Source organism: Apteryx rowi, unplaced genomic scaffold (genome assembly GCF_003343035.1).
Source record: "Apteryx rowi isolate R43461 unplaced genomic scaffold, aptRow1 scaffold_68, whole genome shotgun sequence".
Lineage (NCBI taxonomy): Eukaryota > Metazoa > Chordata > Aves > Apterygiformes > Apterygidae > Apteryx > Apteryx rowi.
Window position 1 is genome coordinate 3,246,694 of NW_020450960.1, and position 16,345 is coordinate 3,263,038.

General features: G+C 59.7%; 3 protein-coding genes across 5 annotated transcripts in view; 2 read left to right on the top strand and 1 right to left on the bottom strand.

The window, feature by feature from the left end:
* Positions 1-7,738, top strand: part of AZIN2 (antizyme inhibitor 2) — an 8,623-nt gene extending 885 nt beyond the window's left edge. Inside the window, exons 2-12 of one of the 2 annotated variants that reach the window (XM_026085866.1) lie at positions 1,090-1,692; positions 2,376-2,490; positions 3,668-3,830; positions 3,934-4,107; positions 4,909-5,081; positions 5,206-5,337; positions 5,704-5,869; positions 6,012-6,174; positions 6,246-6,358; positions 6,847-7,061; positions 7,372-7,738. In XM_026085866.1, coding sequence (XP_025941651.1) covers positions 3,732-3,830; positions 3,934-4,107; positions 4,909-5,081; positions 5,206-5,337; positions 5,704-5,869; positions 6,012-6,174; positions 6,246-6,358; positions 6,847-7,061; positions 7,372-7,513 — 1,377 coding nt within the window. In that variant the 5' untranslated portion in view covers positions 1,090-1,692; positions 2,376-2,490; positions 3,668-3,731 and the 3' untranslated portion in view covers positions 7,514-7,738. The remainder of the gene's footprint in view (positions 1-1,089; positions 1,693-2,375; positions 2,491-3,667; positions 3,831-3,933; positions 4,108-4,908; positions 5,082-5,205; positions 5,338-5,703; positions 5,870-6,011; positions 6,175-6,245; positions 6,359-6,846; positions 7,062-7,371) is intronic. The other variant, XM_026085867.1, reaches the window with a different exon arrangement.
* AK2 (adenylate kinase 2) overlaps positions 1-16,345 on the bottom strand; it is a 27,084-nt gene that overhangs the window by 7,668 nt on the left and 3,071 nt on the right. For both annotated transcript variants that reach the window (XM_026085870.1, XM_026085869.1), the window contains exon 2: positions 15,022-15,028. The gene's annotated coding sequence lies outside the window, so the exon portion shown is untranslated. The remainder of the gene's footprint in view (positions 1-15,021; positions 15,029-16,345) is intronic.
* On the top strand, positions 8,341-9,571 carry NDUFS5 (NADH:ubiquinone oxidoreductase subunit S5). The gene is made up of 2 exons (XM_026085872.1): positions 8,341-8,649; positions 9,240-9,571. The coding sequence occupies exons 1-2, from the start codon at positions 8,434-8,436 to the stop codon at positions 9,342-9,344; spliced, it is 321 nt and encodes a 106-aa protein (XP_025941657.1). The 5' UTR covers positions 8,341-8,433; the 3' UTR covers positions 9,345-9,571.

A 16,345-nucleotide genomic window follows, 5' to 3' on the forward strand; every position in this document is an offset into this window, starting at 1 on the left:
GTGCGCCCGAGGGGCGGGGCTGTGCGCCCGAGGGGCGGGGCTGTGCGCCCGAGGGGCGGGGCTGTGCGCCCGGGCACGGCCCGACCCGGCACGGCACGGCACGGCCGGGCGTTGCACGGGCTGCACGGCACGGCGGGGCTTTGCTCGGCACTGCATTGCCTGCGCTGTTGGGCAGGGCGCTGCGTGTGCTGGGCTGCACGGCACGGCACTGCGCAGCGTTGCATGGGCGCTCAACGGCCTGGGCTGCACGGCGTGGCACTGCTTGGCATGGAACTGTTTGGCACAGTGTGGGCTGCTGGCCGCTACGTGGGCTGGGCTTTACTGCATGGCTGTATACTACACTGCATGGCACTGCACTGTATTGCATGGGCGGCACTGCGTGGCACTGAACTGCACTGTACTGCTCATGCTGCGCTGTGCTACATTCGTCTGCACTGCATTGGATTGGACTGCATTGCCAGGAACTGCTCTGCACTGCACTGCGTGGACTGCACTGCACAGCACTGCCAGGGGCTACTGCATCACCCTGCACATCTGCTTGCACCACACTGCACCTCGCTGCATTTCCTCCCCGCTGTAGTACTTTCTGCACACAGCTCTTCTCTGTCCTGAGTGACTTGGTTGAAGGCTGCGTGCTCCTGCACAAGCTCTCAAGCTCGCTGCTCTGAGCTTCTCTAACAAAAGGTGTAGTGGTTTTATCAGTGGAGGTGGCACAGGGCTGAGACACAGCAACTTGGCATGAAAAAAAATACATGTAAGAGAGACTGTGGTCATTTCTGGGTGTCCAGAGCTGCTCTCCCAGTGCTGGGCCACCCCTCAAAGAACATGTTTGGTGTGAGCTGAGTGGGATTTTCCTTGCAAAGGTGCTGAGACAGTGCCAAAGGGAAACCCCAGGCAGCAGCCCTGCCTGGCCAGAAACCAGGAACTCTCCTCGATGAAAGAGCCGGTAGATGCTGTGCCCCAGGACTGGCCTTGCAAATTCCCCACCCACGGAGTCCACCTGGCTCCGCTCCCTGCACATCCCGTGCCCCGCTGTGGGCATGGGAGGCCTCCAGCACTCGCGGTGACTCTGTGCTTTGCTCACTGCAGGCAGTGTGTCTGTACAGCACGTATGCAGGAGAGCAGGCTGGCAGCGTCTGCTGGCACCTCGATGCCAATAAAACAGGCCAGGATCTTGCAGGAGACAAGAGCTTGCTTGGCCCCAGCCTCAAGGAGAGTCAGCAGCAAAGGCAAGATCACAGTGTTGAACACAGGAACCCAGGAATGGCTGGGGTTAAGTCAGCCCTAGGTCCTTCATCCCCTCCTATGTGGGGGCAGCTACCCCCGCACAGAGCATCGACTCCCCGGTGACACAAGGGAGGGTATTGCAAATCAACAAGGAGAGGAAAAGACAAATCCCCTGTCCAGCTTCTGGTATGTGGGGATGGAGTAGTGTGGCCATTTGCAAATGCACAAATGCAGGCAGGGCTGAAAGGTGAAACAAGACTCTTCAGCCAGACGGGTCGTCTGCACGTACAGCAGGGCCGGATCCACTGCTGGGGGACCCACCAAAATGGCAGCAGTGCAACGAGGGCAGAAGCAGTCCTTGACAACTTGCCCGACTACCTCCCCCGGCCGGTGTCACAGCCAAGCACGCTGCTCAGCCTTCAAGCTGCAGGAAGCCTTGTTTCCCTGGAAGCAGCGTTTCAGAAGGTATTTTTGGCCCGGCTCCCTCTCGAGGGTCCGTGCGCACGCGATGCACGCGCAGCCGCGAGCACCCTCGCGCCAGGGCCGGGCTGCGTGCAGGCTCGCGGTGCTCTGCACCAGCGGGCTGCCGACGAGCTGCCCACGCCGTGAGGACTCGGTGAGACCCGGGGCGACCGCCAGGGTGGGGGAGAGGCAGCCGCAGCCCTGGGAGGGGGCGGACGGGGGGGGGGGGGCATCCCCGCTCCGCAGCTGGGAGGGGAGGAAGGAGGGGATGAAGGATGCTCGGAGGCGGCTCAGCCAATGGGGTGGCCCGGCTCAGTTGCCATGGCCACGGTTGTGAGGTGGAGCGGGGGCGGGATATAAGGGGGTCGGAGCCCCCCCCCCCGCAGGGTGAGCTGGTCCAGGGGCCCCAGGCAGGCGGGGGACTGGGGCAGGAGGAACAGCTGCCGCTGAGGCCAATTCACTCTCTTGGGAGACCCATGGGCATAATCCGTTTAAATGCTTTTTAAGGTAATGGGGCTGAGGGCCCTGCGCCGGGCACGGGGGGGTGCTGGGGAAGCTGGCTCGCCTGGCACAGCGAGGAGGGGGCCGCAGGGGGATGCCTGCGCATGCTGAGTTTTGGGAACGGGGTGGAGGGCCTCCCACCATCTCCTTCTCCCTCGCTGACCCCTTGCTCCGCTTCTCGCCAGAGATCTTGGACCCCCAGCAACAGCCAAGCCTCGGGGTGCTGCGGGAGCTCGGCGTTCTTCGGAGGGCCCCCCTGGCATAACACCTAGTCACCCGCGAGGGAGGCTTTGGATCTTGGTAAGAAGGGGATGTCTGAAGCGGCAGGGAGCAGCTTGGGGCATGTTTGCACAAGGCCGGCAGTGATGACCCAGTTAATGGCTCGTTGTTGCTGTGCCCAAGCAGGGCTGGCTGCTGGATGATGGTCAGCGATGTCTTTGAGGAGGGAAGGGAAGGGCCAGAGGAATTGCTCTCCTTTCCCAAGTATAAAGCTCTGAGAGCTTCAAAGCCCAGTGTTCTCCCCATTCCCCATCTTTGGCGTTTGCTGTTGGTGCTTGCTCAGTGCATTACAGTGCCCTACTGCTCTGGGGTCAGTGCGGTCTTTTCCTAGTTCCTATCCAAAATGAGGTAAATAGGTCTCTGCAGAGGAGGGGGCAGCGTGCAGCTCTGAGAAACGCAACCTCTGTTTCCCAGGCACTTCAGATCAGAGGGACCATGTTTCTGTAAAAGCCTTGGAGTTAGAATTGGATTATTGGGGTGGAAATGTTTCCTGCAAGCTCATGCTGGGCCTTCAGCTCCCTGGGTTACGGGATGGGCTGGATCCAAGGGAAGAGGTTGTTAAAGCTGCACTGCTAAGTGTGTGAGCCAGGAAACAACCCCGTGTAGCTTTAACTTGTCCCCTTGTTGCACACACTGTCACGGGAGGGATGTGCACCTGCTTGAACTGGAACCACAGCATGAATCCAGACCACTCCAGGTTGGCTGGTGTGAGCGAGCTCTTTAAAGATGCCTCCCCTTTCATGGGGCTTGAGTGACTGGGAAGGTGGGACTGAGAGACTTCATCTGTTTGGAAACTGCAAGGGAGCTTTACCCTGTTCAACGTGCTGCAGATATAACTACAAGCTGGAGCATGAAGGAACATGTTCTGGCATATACAGGCCACTCACTTTACAGCGAAGTTGTCTTTGTTGTTAACTGTATTGGTGCCTGAACTGCTGCTAAAGAAGACAGGGCTCCTGGGTGCAAAGGCAAAGCCCTGAACTGCTGAGAAACGTCCCTCCTCCCCCTGGAGAAGATGCTTTAGCCCACAGTAGGCCTCTTAGCTGAGGGGCTGGTTCAGAGGAGAGCATGCCAAGAGCTCTACCAGGGCAGTGCTGCCCCATGCAGCCCACACAGGGAGCACTTTGCAGTTCGGGTGGTGGTGTCTGCTGGTGCAGTCCCTGGGGCCCTGCCTCTAATACTCCCTTTCTCTTTCCAGTGTGTTGCATACTTAGAAACTATACCCTGCTCAGGAAGCTTTAAACTAGTGTTGTATCTTGGCCATGAATGGATACTTGGATGAATCTGACTTCAGGATGGTGGAGGAGGGCTTCACCACCAGAGACCTCCTGGAGAACCTCCTTGTGGAGCTGTGCCAGACGGTAAGGGCTGGGGGCTCCGCTGTCCCCGGGGCCTGCAGCCGTCACCCCCTTCACAGAGGTGGTCGCGGAGAGGTGACTGCCATTCACTCTGGCCTTGTCCTAGAGCGACCAGGGAGCCTTCTTTATGGCGGACCTTGGCGACATTGTGAAGAAACATCTGCGCTTCCTGAAGGTCTTGCCCCGCGTGAAAACTTACTTCCCTGTTAAGTGCAACAGCAGCAGAGGAGTGGTACGGCTGCTGGCCGAGCTGGGGGCAGGCTTTGCCTGTGCCAGTAAGGTAGGGTTGTGGGAGGACAGCTTTGGCTGAGCGTCCTTTGGGCATTTGTGGGAAAGTGGCTGAACTTACCCTTGTTTTCCAGGTTTCCACTCCCTTGTCCTAGCTGACATTTACAATGGCAGGAGTCTCCCCCTGCTGTCAAAACCCTCCCGACACAGCCTAGAAATCCCGGTCCTGGTGACTCAGGCACTTGTTCCCTTTGACCGACATTCCTCTCCTGTAACCGGTGTCCGGGCTGGCAGGCTTGACTGGTGGCAGGGCACGTCCCTGTGCTACCACTGCTGCAACTCTGCCCTCTTGGTGGCTTTAGAGCTGAGCGTAAAGCTCCCCGATCCCTCTTGCTTGTCATTAGCTCACAGCCAGATTCCCAGGGAGAATCCAAAGTTAAACCACTTACTTGTATGTAATTAAATAGGAGGTGTTACCTGGGGGGAGAGAGTGCGAGGGAAGAGCAAGGGGTCGTTACAGCTCAGGCCAGTATTGCAGCCTTAGCTCTATCACTGCAGCTCGCAGGGGAGACGTGCACCAAAGTCACGCCTGCTAACTTGTTCCGCCGGTTTCCTCTTCTCTTGATCTTGTGCTGCTTGTAAACATCTTCCTGCTGCCTGCCCCAGCCAGGACAAAGTCCATCATGATCCCTTTGAGCTCTTGTGATTTGGCCTGGAAAAGGTCAGGCCATGATCCTGGCTGTTTGCCCTTTGCAATGCTGCAAGCTGGCTGAGGTCTGGAGCTGATCATGACCAAGCAGGGGCAGTGCTGGGCCCGGGGACCTGCCTACAAGCGTGTGCCGTTTATCCACAGGCGGAGATTGCCCAGGTTCGAAGCATTGGGGTTCCAGCTGACAAGATCTTCTACAGCAACCCCTGCAAGCAGGTTGCCCACATCAAATACGCAGCCAGCCATGGTGTGCAGCTGATGACCTTCGACAATGAGGTGGAGCTAAACAAGGTGGCCAGGAGCCACCCTCGTGCCAGGTAGGTGTCGATGCGGGACCTGGCAGCATCATTGGAGTGGGGTGTTAAAGTGGGAGCTGGGGAGACACCTGAGGGTAATGGAAGGTGCAAAGATGTCTCAGTGTAGCATCTCTCCACTCTGCAGGATGTTGTTGGGTATCGCTGCTGACTTCAGCCCCTCTCCCCTTCCGAGTGTGACGTTTGGGGCCACCCTCACGTCCTGCCGGCACTTGCTAGAGATGGCAAAGGAGCAGGCTGTGGAAGTTGTTGGCATCAGGTACGGTGCTTGTCCTTTTGCTGTGGGGGTGCTTGGCCCCTGTTGCACAGGACCGTGGGGAGCTCTGCCCCGCTGGAGCAGGTCAGGGGTCCATGGAGCCTTGCAGGGCTGCAGTGGCTGGGAGCAAGGTGGAGGCGGGGACCTGGGGGGATCGACCCTGGTTGGGGTCAATTCGGGGCGGGTTTGGCTTGCAGACAGGGTCCGAGAGGCCCCCAGGGTTGGTCTGGCAGCCTCACCCTGGCTGGCAGGAGGGAAGCACAGAGCTGCCTTGCTGGAAGGCTGACGTGAGCATCCCCCAGTGCCATGTCCCCTCGCTGCTCTCCCCGAGGACGGGTGAGCCCTGCTGAACGGGGACTCTGCCTTCAGCTTTCACCTTGGGAGCCACTGTCTGGACCCCCAGGCCTTCGCTCAGTCTGTAGCCAAAGCCCAGCTGGCGTTTGAGATGGGCACGGAGCTGGGCTACCGGATGCACATCCTGGACATCGGTGGGGGATTCCCTGGTCCTGAGGACACCAGAGCCCGGTTCGAGGAGGTATTTGGCTCCTGATGCCTGCACTTGGCATGTAGAGGGCGAGGCCAGAGAGGCCTAGGTGTCTCCACTGGGCCTGGCTCCCTGCGCTGCGCTGTGTGGAGGGGCTGAGCTAACCAAGGGGGAACGTCTTCTCCCCATCCAGACCGCTGCTGTGATAAACTCTGCCTTGGACTTGTATTTCCCAGAAGGCTGTGGGGTGGAGGTTGTGGCGAGACCAGGGCGATATTATGTCACCTCGGCCTTCACCTTTGCAGCCAGCATCACTACCAAGGAAGAGGTTCCCCCGGGCCAGCCTGGGCCAGAGGGTAGGTGGGACAGTGGGACGGGCCTGCCTGTGTGTCCATGCCCCCCTGAGCCTTCTCCCTGCTCCCCGCAGAGGAAGAGTCCGGCAGCAAGAAGAGCATCGTGTATCACCTCAGTGACGGCATCTACGGCTCCTTTAACTGCGTCCTCTTTGACAGCCCCTGCCCCAGGCCTCTTCTGCACAAGGTGAGGAACTGGCCCAGCTTGGGAAGAGCCCAGCAGGTCCCTCACGGATGCCCTGCTCTCCCTTGCCCCATGGCTGGCCCCGAGCTCCGTGGCAGAGGAGAGCAGGGGCTGTGAGGAATGAAGCTGTACAGGAGGGTTGTTAGCCTTTAGCTTGGGGAACATCGCAGCTGAAACCTTGCGCTGTAGCCAGCAGCTCTCGGGGCTTGTGGGCTCTTGGGGTCAGGCATTTCAGACAGTGGTCTCTGGGCCTCGTCCTTTCTTGACCTGCTGCTTCTCGTGTGCCATCCCAGGCTGATACCTGGGGTTAGTGGGACCCAGACAAACCTATCCCATTCTGCTGCGTTTCTGCCTTCTGTGCAGGTCACACTACTTCAAGGCAGGCTCTAGCCCCCCAGGTTTGGGGCCAGATTCTTATCCTGTGTAAAGCAGCACAGCCCTGTGGTGCAGGTGCCCTCATCCTCTGTGGCCGCTCGGTTTCTCCCCTGCAGAAGCCCTGCCCAGATCACCCCTCGTACAGCAGCAGCCTCCGGGGCCCCCCAGGGCACGCAGAGGACCGCATTGCTGATGGCTTGGAGCTACCGGAGCTGCAGGTCGGGGACTGGCTGATTTTCAAGGACATGGGTGCCTACACCATCACAACTTCGTCCCCGCTTGGTGGGTGTCCCCAGCCACAGATCAACTACGCCATGTCCCGCGTGGCCTGGTAAGAGACAGTCCTGGGTGAACTGGGAGAGGGGACTGAGCTGTTTCCCTTGAAAGATGTTAACTTTGCCCTGAGCTGGGCTCTCTGATCCAGGAGGAGGGTCCAGTCTGAGTCCCTGGCACCTGGAGATTCAGGGTAAAAACATGGTCTCAAAGGCAAAACTTGCAGTGTCTAAATACTGGCAGACTTGAGCGAGTTTTTCACTGGAGATGCTGTGGGCAGCTCAGCTCTAGCCATGCAGGTGGGGCTGTTGTGCTGGGAGAGCCTCCGAGTTCCTGACTCATCCTTGGTGGGTGTTTCGTGCTTACAGGGAAGCCGTCCAGCTCTTTCAGGGGAAGCCGCCACAAGCAGAAGAGGATCGTGAGAGCGTCTGCACTCCCCTGTCCTGTGGCTGGGAGATTGCAGAGACGCTGTGTGTCCCCCCTGTCTTCATGCCCACTGGTATCATCTGAACAGCACCAGGAACAAGGGGGAAAGGTCCTGCCACCGACCTCTCCCTTTTCTGCTCTTATGTGGGACCCACAGGGTAGATTTTTAAGTATGCAACATAAATCCTGTTCCTCCTGCTTGTGCAGTGTTGTGTGCTGTAGTAAAGAGGTTTGGCTGGTGGGTGGGGGACGCTGAACGGGCTTGGGTTCTTTTTAAGAGTAATCGTAATAAATGGTTGTCTGGCGTGGTTTGGGTTTTAGTGTGAAGTACCCTCTGCCTCTTCATCCCCCTTGTGCAGAAGGTGGTGGAGTATTTGACTGTGATAAGCAGTTAGCTGTATATTAATGGGGTTTTGATCGTTAGGGTCACCCAAACCTGTGCAGTGCGGCCCTGGAGCACTGCGCACCCAGGCGTCCGAAGGGACCCCGGGCTTTTGAGTGGCTACGGCAATAGGAGGCCAGGAGGGAGGTGTTTTCCGGGTGTGGGTATTACTGGGGGGAAGATGGCATTGCCCCCGCTCCCCGAGCTCTCGTCAGCCCTAACGAACCCCCCCCCCGGCCCACTGGGGATGGGAGCACTGGGGGGACATGAAGCACAGGGGATGGGGACACTGGGGACCTGGCCGTGGGGGGACACTGGGGACACTGGGGCGCGGGACGGGGCCCTGGGTCCTCCCGGCTGCAGGGCGGCCGGCAGGGGGTGCCGGGGCGCGGCGGCGCCGCTTCCCCTCCGGGCCGCCAGGGGGAGCGCAGGGGCGCGGCGGCGCGGGGGGTCGCTCGTGCCGCGCGTCTCTCTGGCTCCGCGGCGGACGCCCTGCCGTAAAGCGCGGCGCGGGTGTCGCCGCGGTGTCGGCGGTTGACGGCAGGCGGCGTCGCGAGCGGCCTGTGAAGGACGGCAGCGGCAGCGGCAGCGGGGCCGGTGCGGCCGTGTGGCGGCAGGCACCATGCCGTTTTGGGACCTGCAGCGGCAGCTGGGCATCGACGTGGACCGGTGGCTGCTGCGGCAGAGCACGGCGCAGCCCTACGGCGCGGCCGCGGCCTGCCACGCTTTCGAGCGCGAGTGGGTGGCCTGCGGGCACGGCCTGGGCCAGACCCGCGCCCGCCGCGAGTGCCAGCCCGAGTACGAGGACTTCCTGGAGTGCATGCACCGCACCAAGCTGGTGAGCCGGGGCGAGGGGGGCTCCGCGGCCTCCAGGGCCTGGGCGGCGAGCGGGGGCACAAGGAGCTGAGGCCTTGGGGCTGGGCTTTGGAGCAGCGGCTGGGGGGACCCAAGGAGCTGGGGAGGCTGGGGTGCATCAGAAGGCATCTTTGCTCTTTAATTCCACTGAAGAGAGAAAATTTGCCAGAGCTCCGTGTACATGAGAGGGTTGTGGCACAAAGAGGCCTCAGAAGAAGAAAGAAAACAACACGGTTTTACAAGGGATTTAGATGGTGCAGCTTAACCAAAGATTTGTAGGCAGGTTAACTCTCATTTTTCTCTGTGCTTTCTGTGAGAGTTGTCCTCTCACTCAAACTCATCATTAGTAGTAAAAATATTTTGTGATACCCCGAAAACACAATGTTGGCAGAAGGTGCGAAGGTGAGTAGATGTATGAGGAGTCCTGACAGAAGTGATAGCGCAGGCAGCGTGTGAACAGAGCTTCCTTGGGTATTTGTGCCAGGACTTTCACTCAAGACTGTGTAAGTACCTGCAGAACTGTTATAACTCCTACTGTGTGGTCTCTGTTAATTCTCTTGTGCATTTTATCAGGCCACCCGTCTCAAAACAATTCTTGACCAGAGGAACAAGATGATAAAGGAAGGGAAGTACACGCCGCCCGATTACCATAAGGGCACAGAGGAGCCCAAGCCTTGATTTGCTGGGGACACGCAGAATACCTAACCATCCATCATTTGTAGAAGTGTGGAAGTTAAACTCCTGCGGAACAGATAACGTGTGGCGCAACCAGTGTATGCTGGCTCTGTCCTGTGAGCCCGTGATGTTGGGGTGGGGGCGAGGTTTTTTCCAAGGCCTCGCCCTTTCTAAAGGGGCTGTGTCAGTAACTGTTACTTCAGCTAGTAAATGTCTCTGTTGAAACGCTATTTCACTCTGTCTTGTCTTTCTTTCTGAATAAAATATGGCTCAAGGTTCTCTTTCTGTAGCAGTTCTGCTAAGGTAACTTTTGAACTGTCCTAAAACACTGCACTGATATTTGGGGCAGCACCTCAGAGAGGTGAGATCCTCGCGGTGCGGGAGGAGGCCAATGGGAGCCGTGAGTGCCAAGTGCCTCCGAAGAGCTGCCCGTTGCTGGCCCCTTCCTGCTTCCGAGCCTTCACCGCCCTCCCTCCTGTCTGACCAGCGAGTAGGTCTTCCAGGGCAATCACTGCTGAAATGAGAGGAATAACCCAAAAGAGTAAAAGCCTGTCTAAGCTTGTCTTGAAAAACATTTCTCTTAAATGTGTTCAGTGCAGTTTTGTAGCTAGGATATGTAAATGGTGTATGCCGGGCTGTTCCCAGTCACCTTCCAGTTGGTGGTATCAGTGTATGAAGCGAAAACCTGGTTAAAATACGTTGCTTTCACTAGGATTCATGGAAAGAGTTAATGGGTTCAGTTCTTTTCTGCCCTTTCAGTTTGGAATTAAGTAAATTTCCTTTGCTTGGCAGCTGCGAAACTTTGTTTTTAAATCCTGCGCGTCAGCAGGATCTATTGAGCGTTGCTGTGTGCGCTGGACCCTGCTGATCGAGGCTGGCAGGCGGCCGGGCTGGCTGTCGCGCGGCGGTTTTGTCCCTCCGCTCTGTGGCTCTGACAGCTGCAACCGGGCACCGAACTGTTTGATGCCTCCCTTCGAGGGGAGCCCCCCTGCCCCCTTCCCTCCAAATCCAGTGCGGTTTTGTAACAGCGTTAAAGCAGGTAAGTACCTGGAAGTAGAGAAGGTAAATGTCTGTGGTTTAATCCAGGATATTAATACCAGAGATTGTGGTTTTAATGCTTAATCTTTGATACAGGTGGAGCCTATGAGCTTCTTGATCCTCACAAATCCCCACCGCTGCGGTTATAAATGATGGTGAGAGCAGGCTGTAAACTCCTGCAGGCAGAGACGGACTTGTGTGTCCTGTCACTGAGCCCTGTGGAGGTGATGCAGAAGGTTGTCGCTCTTGATTGCGGATTTATTGTTCTTTAATGTCTGTCTCGCTAATGCCTTTGACCGGCTGCACTTTCAGATGTGAATCTCTGCGTTTGTCCTCAGATAAAAATAGACTTCTCTATTAGTGGGGTTGGGGCATGAAGGAAGACGGTGGCAGACCCCTTCTTTATGAAAATACATCGCAAATGATTAACCAGGTTGGGCAGAGCGGCCGGTTTTGTAATCGGCGTATGTTTATAGAGTGTATTCCTGAAGTCTGTGGGTTTGACGTTGTTCTAAGCTGCGCGTCCTGCTAAAGGAGGGGATATTATGTTTCTATGAGGCAAAGCACCGCTGGGGCAATGCCGTAAAAGCTGCCGCCCACCAGGCCCCCGCAGCACCGGCCTGCGCACAGCACGGCTGCACAGCCTGAACCTGCATCCCCGGTCCAGACCCAATACGAGATTAAAATACCGCCTAATGTGGAAACGGCAAGAAAAACAAACTCTCCTGGCTGGGATCCCTCCCTGCTTGCAGAGGGAATCGGCGCCGCTTTGAACGCCCACACCTCTCCCGAGAGGCGGTTAGTGCTGCCGGGAGCAGGCCTGGGAAGAGCCGGGGCCTCTCCCTCGGGGCAGCCACGACGTCCTTCCCCGGGACCCAGACCCTCCTGGCCGGGCACACGGATCCCTCCTGGAGGCGAGAACAGTCTCGCAGACAGCCATGATTTAATGCACGGGGTTTTGGCAGGAGTTGCGCCCTTTTGTGCCATGGGCTTCAGCTGGCGGCTGGGTTTTTAGGGCTCTGTGCGCTTGTGCGGTTGGCAAAAGCTGCTCCGCTTTGGGCACAGTGCGGAGCGGAGGTTTTACAGGGCAGGGAAGTGAGGAAGAGGAGAGTTTCATTACTTGCGCAAGGTCAGAGGAAGCTGGGAACAGACCCCAGGCATCGCTTTCTTGCCTTCAGGCCTAGGCTGCTGTGTCTGTCTTAGCAGGTCTGGCTTTAGCCTGGGCGTAACACAGTGCCGGCAAGGAGGCTCCTTCCCTCGTGTTGCTGCGGAAGAGACGCTTCCCCCGATCGCTACCCCTGGTCGCACGCGGGCTGTCGCAGCAGCAACCTAGCAGGTGTCGTCCCAGCGGGGTTCGACCTCGCGGGGACTCCTGCCGCTCCTCTCCAGCACCTTCCTCCCAACAGGCCTCCGGGAGGTTTCTCTCCCTTCCCCCTGGCGCAGATGGATCGGTTACTACGGCCCGGATGGGCTCCCACGGCGAGCGGCTCGGGCTGATTCACGGCCGCAGTCGTCGCAGCGCGTGGGACGTGGCCACGTTTTTCCCTGGCAGCAGCCGAGGCGGAGGGGCTGGAAGGAGGAGGGCAGCCTGGAACGGAGAGCCCTGAAATCCGGGTCTGGGAATGCTCCAAGCACCCGAGACTGAGCACTGGCTCCTCCCCGCAAGGAAGCCGTTGTTGCTCGATGCTCTGCTGGTGGCACATGCTGCTGTTGGCGTGTTAGCTCTGTTTTAGGTTATGCCAGAAAAATAAGCTTTTTTCTCTGAATATTTATTTTCTCCCTCTTTCCCGCCCCTATTGCTGAAAGCAAAACTGAATGTAGATCCCAGCCGGATGGGTCCGGGTGCGCTGCGCTCTGGAGCAGGCTGGGAGCAAGCCCCGGCGTCGGCTGCGCGCGGGGCTGAATCGATCCGATGACGCAAAGCCGCCGCCGGGGCTGCGCTCGCTTTGTGTGATGGCCTGATAATCCTCAGGGATCTTGTCTGGTGTTTTTTGAACACAAAAGCTGTGTAACGGGGATCAATTTTGAGGGGAAAACTTGCATAAGAGTGCTGACACTCAGGTGGATTATGGCTTTGGATATAAAAGCAGGTGAGGGGAAGCTCCCTGGGCAGAAACGAAGGGAGTCACCAGAACGGTGAAAGAGCCGCATGAAGAGACGGGCAGAAGCTTTAATGCTTTGAGATGGAAACGTCCTGCGCGTCTCCCAGCGTGAGGTCGGAGCCGCTTGGGGCAGCGCGTGGTCTGAGCTAGTAAATTAACACAGGGAAACCAGCAGCCGGGAAAAGCAATCAAACCACGCGGGGCGGGTGGTCGGTGCCCTGCGGCCGGCGGGACGCGCTGCGGGTGCCGAGGCGACGCGGGGTCCGGTCGGCAGCCCAGCGGCCGAGGGCTTAGCTGCGGTGAAGGGCTACAAATGGGGTGTTTGGGGGGAAACAGCAGGACGTGTCTTTCTGCGTCACAGAAAGGCCTGGTGGGGAAACCTTTTGGAGGAACCGTGTAGGAAATCACTGCTGGAAACAGCCCCATCTTGTCCCCGCTGCGGGGACCCAGGTTTAGTCCCTCTCGCCCGGCCAGGAGCTCGTCGCGGGCTGGTGCCGCACGGGCAGGCGGCTGTGCGAGGCCGAGGTGTCCCGGCTTCTGCAGGGATCCTCGTTGGGCCGGTGCCTGCGGAGCTCCCAGGAATCGCTTCCCTGCCGAGCTGCATCACGAAGAACACGATTTGCATGATACTAGCTGTTGGCTCTCAATCAAGTACTGAAATTTAGGGACCGGGGCAGGCTGGCAAGCCAGGGCGGTTAAATCTTGGGAAATTATCTTGCAGTACTTGCACCCTTTTCATTGCGATAACTCTTTACAGACACAGGTGAATTATTCTCCTCTTTCCCCGGCAGCCTCAGGCTTCGCAAAGCACCGGCTCCGGCCCGGAGGCGCTTCATGCACCGCGAAGGGGCCAAGAGCCGTCGCGGAGAGCCGGCGGTCGGCCCGGCTAACGGCTGCTCCGGTGGCAGCTTTGCTGCTCCAGGCATTAAATCGGCCGCGTTACGAACCCCTCGAAAAGAGGCCGACGGTGGCGACGGCGCCTCGGAGCCGAGCCGCGGTGGCGGCGCAGGCTGGCGCGCTGCTCGTAATTGCTGCTTTGCAAAAAAGCGCAGTGACAGGCTCCGAAAGGGAGGAGATGCCTTTCCAGGGAGAGAAAAAACGCTCGGCAAAAAAACCCAAAGCAACTTGCTGGTGTTGGGAGTGAGTCATCTAATCAAGCTTGTCCAGATGTCGGAGGAAATATTGAAATATATCTAAACACTCCTGCTTCCCAAGTGGCTCTTTAGATCAATCCAAAATCTAATTGTTCTGGCAATAGATGTTAACGCAGCCGAGGGCAAATGGTAAAATAGCGGGAGCGGAGAGGAGCTGATGTGTTTGTCCTAGTTAAAAGCTTTATTAGAAACTTCAGCCAATAAGGAGAATAAACAAAGACCTGCTGAAAAAGATCCAACTCGGGGAGAGATAAAGAGCCACCTGCAAGCTCGAGCCGTTGGGGCAAGATGGGACGTCGGTCGCTCTGGGTCTCGCCGGGGAAGGCGCCGCGCCGCGGCCCTCCGCTGCGGAGAGCGGTGGGAGACCGGCAGCGATGGAAGGGGCCTTGCGCAAACCCGGCTCCGGCCGTCCTGACCGCGTTGCCCTTGGCAAGAGGGATTTTGAGCATCCCTGGCTTCTAGTGGAATTCACGACTGAGCCCTGAATAAGGTTTATTTCCAGCCTGTAGTAGATATAAATTTATACTTTGTTTTTTTTGCTTTCTCGTCGCTTTTTTTGGCTCCAGGCGCTAGGAATGAAGCAGCCTCGCAGATGGCGGGAGGCGCCGAGGCTGCCGGCGAGCTCTGCCGAGGCCTCTGCACTGCTCCTGGGAAGCCGCTCCGCTGCCGGCCGGGAGCCTCACAGCCATGCTCCGGCCACTGCCCCGGCTTCCCTCTTCCCTTTTTCCCTCTGATCCTAAACCTCCTGGGAATGGGTGTGGGGTCCCTCAGCTGCTGCCGTGCTCCTTCCGGCAGCCAGGAGAGCCCGGAGCTCCTCTGCCGGCCCTTTCCTGCGGTTCAAAGCTCAAATGCTCGGGTGTCTCCGGGGATTTCTCTGCGGCCAGGACACGCTGGGAAGGAGCCGGGTGGAGCAGGGATGTGGGGACAGAGCTGGCTGCGGGCGGACAGGCTGAGCCGCCGTGTCCTGCAGCTCCTGCAGCCCCGGATGCGTTGGGAGCACCCAGCAGCTTCTCCGCTTCGCCGGGAGGAAGGAAAGAGCTTGCAGGATGCGAAGCGTTTATAGGGAGTCACGGAAAAAGGCAGGTTCGAGCTGCGGGCTTTAACGACATGTTTAACGAGGGAGTCGGGGGCGAGTCGGGGGGCAGAGCCGCGTGCTGGCAGGGTCGCTCCGAGGCGCACGGCCCCGGGCGCCGCTCCAGCAGCGTTCCCGCACGGCACTGCCCTCCGCACGGCAGCACCGGCTCGGCGCGGCGCGGCTGCCGTCTCGCAGCCGAGGAACCGGGAGGTGAAGCGGCTTCCCGAGGAGGCGTGCGGTGGGGCCACGGCGGCGAGCGGGACCCCGGCCCCCCCACTCCCCGCCTCCCCCCTTGATCCTGCGGCAGTTATTGCCCTTCTCCGTGCAGGCAAAACAACACGCGAGCTTAACCTAGATTCGCAGCACAAATAATTCAGCTCGGTAACACGCTGCAAGGGGTTTTTGGAAGCACGTTTTGGGTGTGAAATCTGTACAGGTTGGAACAGGCAGCGCTTCCTGGCCGCCTTCCCTCCTCCCGTGAGTGTTCAGCAAGGCTTTGATGGGCCTGGTTTGCCGGCGGGGGGGTGAGCGGGAGCTCGGCGAGGCCGGCGGGGGGGGCCGGACCCCAGCCCTGGCCGGTGCCGAGAAGCGGGGCAACGCGGGGACACGGACACGGTCACCCGAAAGCCGCGATGGGACCCGCAGCTGCAGCCGCCCAGCGCGGGGGCCAGGCAGGGCCAGGCACAGCCGGAGGCGTCGGACCGGGGTGCAAAACCCTCCGCGGCGCCCGCCTGGCCCGGGGACGCTCGGGCGGCTCTTGGGGAGCCCGGGAAAGCACCAGCCGGAGACCTCGGGCCGGGTTCGCCCGGGATTTCAGCCGGGCACCTACTAGGATTTGCACGAACATGGGGCAAGACGCCGAACCCGCCTGGGAGCTGCGGGGAAGGGTGCAGGGAGCACGGCTGCATCCCCGGGGTTTTTCGCCCCCCAAGTGCGCGGCTGAGGCCGGGCTGGTGCCAGCGGGCACCCGGGCACGTGCGTCCCCCTCTCCGGCTCTTGCTGTTATGGGGTCACTGAATGCCAATCTGTCGGCATCCCGTAGGGTCCGGCCCGGCACTCTGGGATGCAGGAGCCGTGCGGGAAATGAGGGGAAAGCAGTGCCCGGCATGCGGGGGCCGCGCTGAGCCACCGGCAGGCCCCGGAGCCCGGGCGGCGTCTCCCACCCCGTGCCCAAAGCCCTGGAGATACCCGGTGAACAGGGAATCCGGCGTGGGGATGCAGAGGGACGCGCTGAGATGCAATAAGAAAGCTGGTGAGGGAGAAACCCCCTGGGCAGCCGGGCCAGGCCAGGTTGGAGCGGCAGATCCGGCTTTGCTCCCGGGGAGCCCCCAGACTCCCTCCAGGGCCGCTCTGCCCTTCGGGCTGCCTCCAGCGGCCCTGCCTGCGCGGCGGCGCTGCCTGCACGGCCCCCGCGGGCTGGGGCATCCCGCCACCCCCAGGGAAGCCCAGGGCGGCACCGGGCAGAGCCCCCGAGCCCTTTCCGAGCCGGCTGCACGCGTCCCCGTCCCCCACCCCCACGCTGCAGCCGCCCCGGCTGCGGGGCCGATCGATGGGCTTCGCAATTACCCCGGGCCCGGGGGGCTCTGAGCACGAGGCGGGGAGGCTGCTGGGGGGGAACGGGGTGCCTGGGGGGCA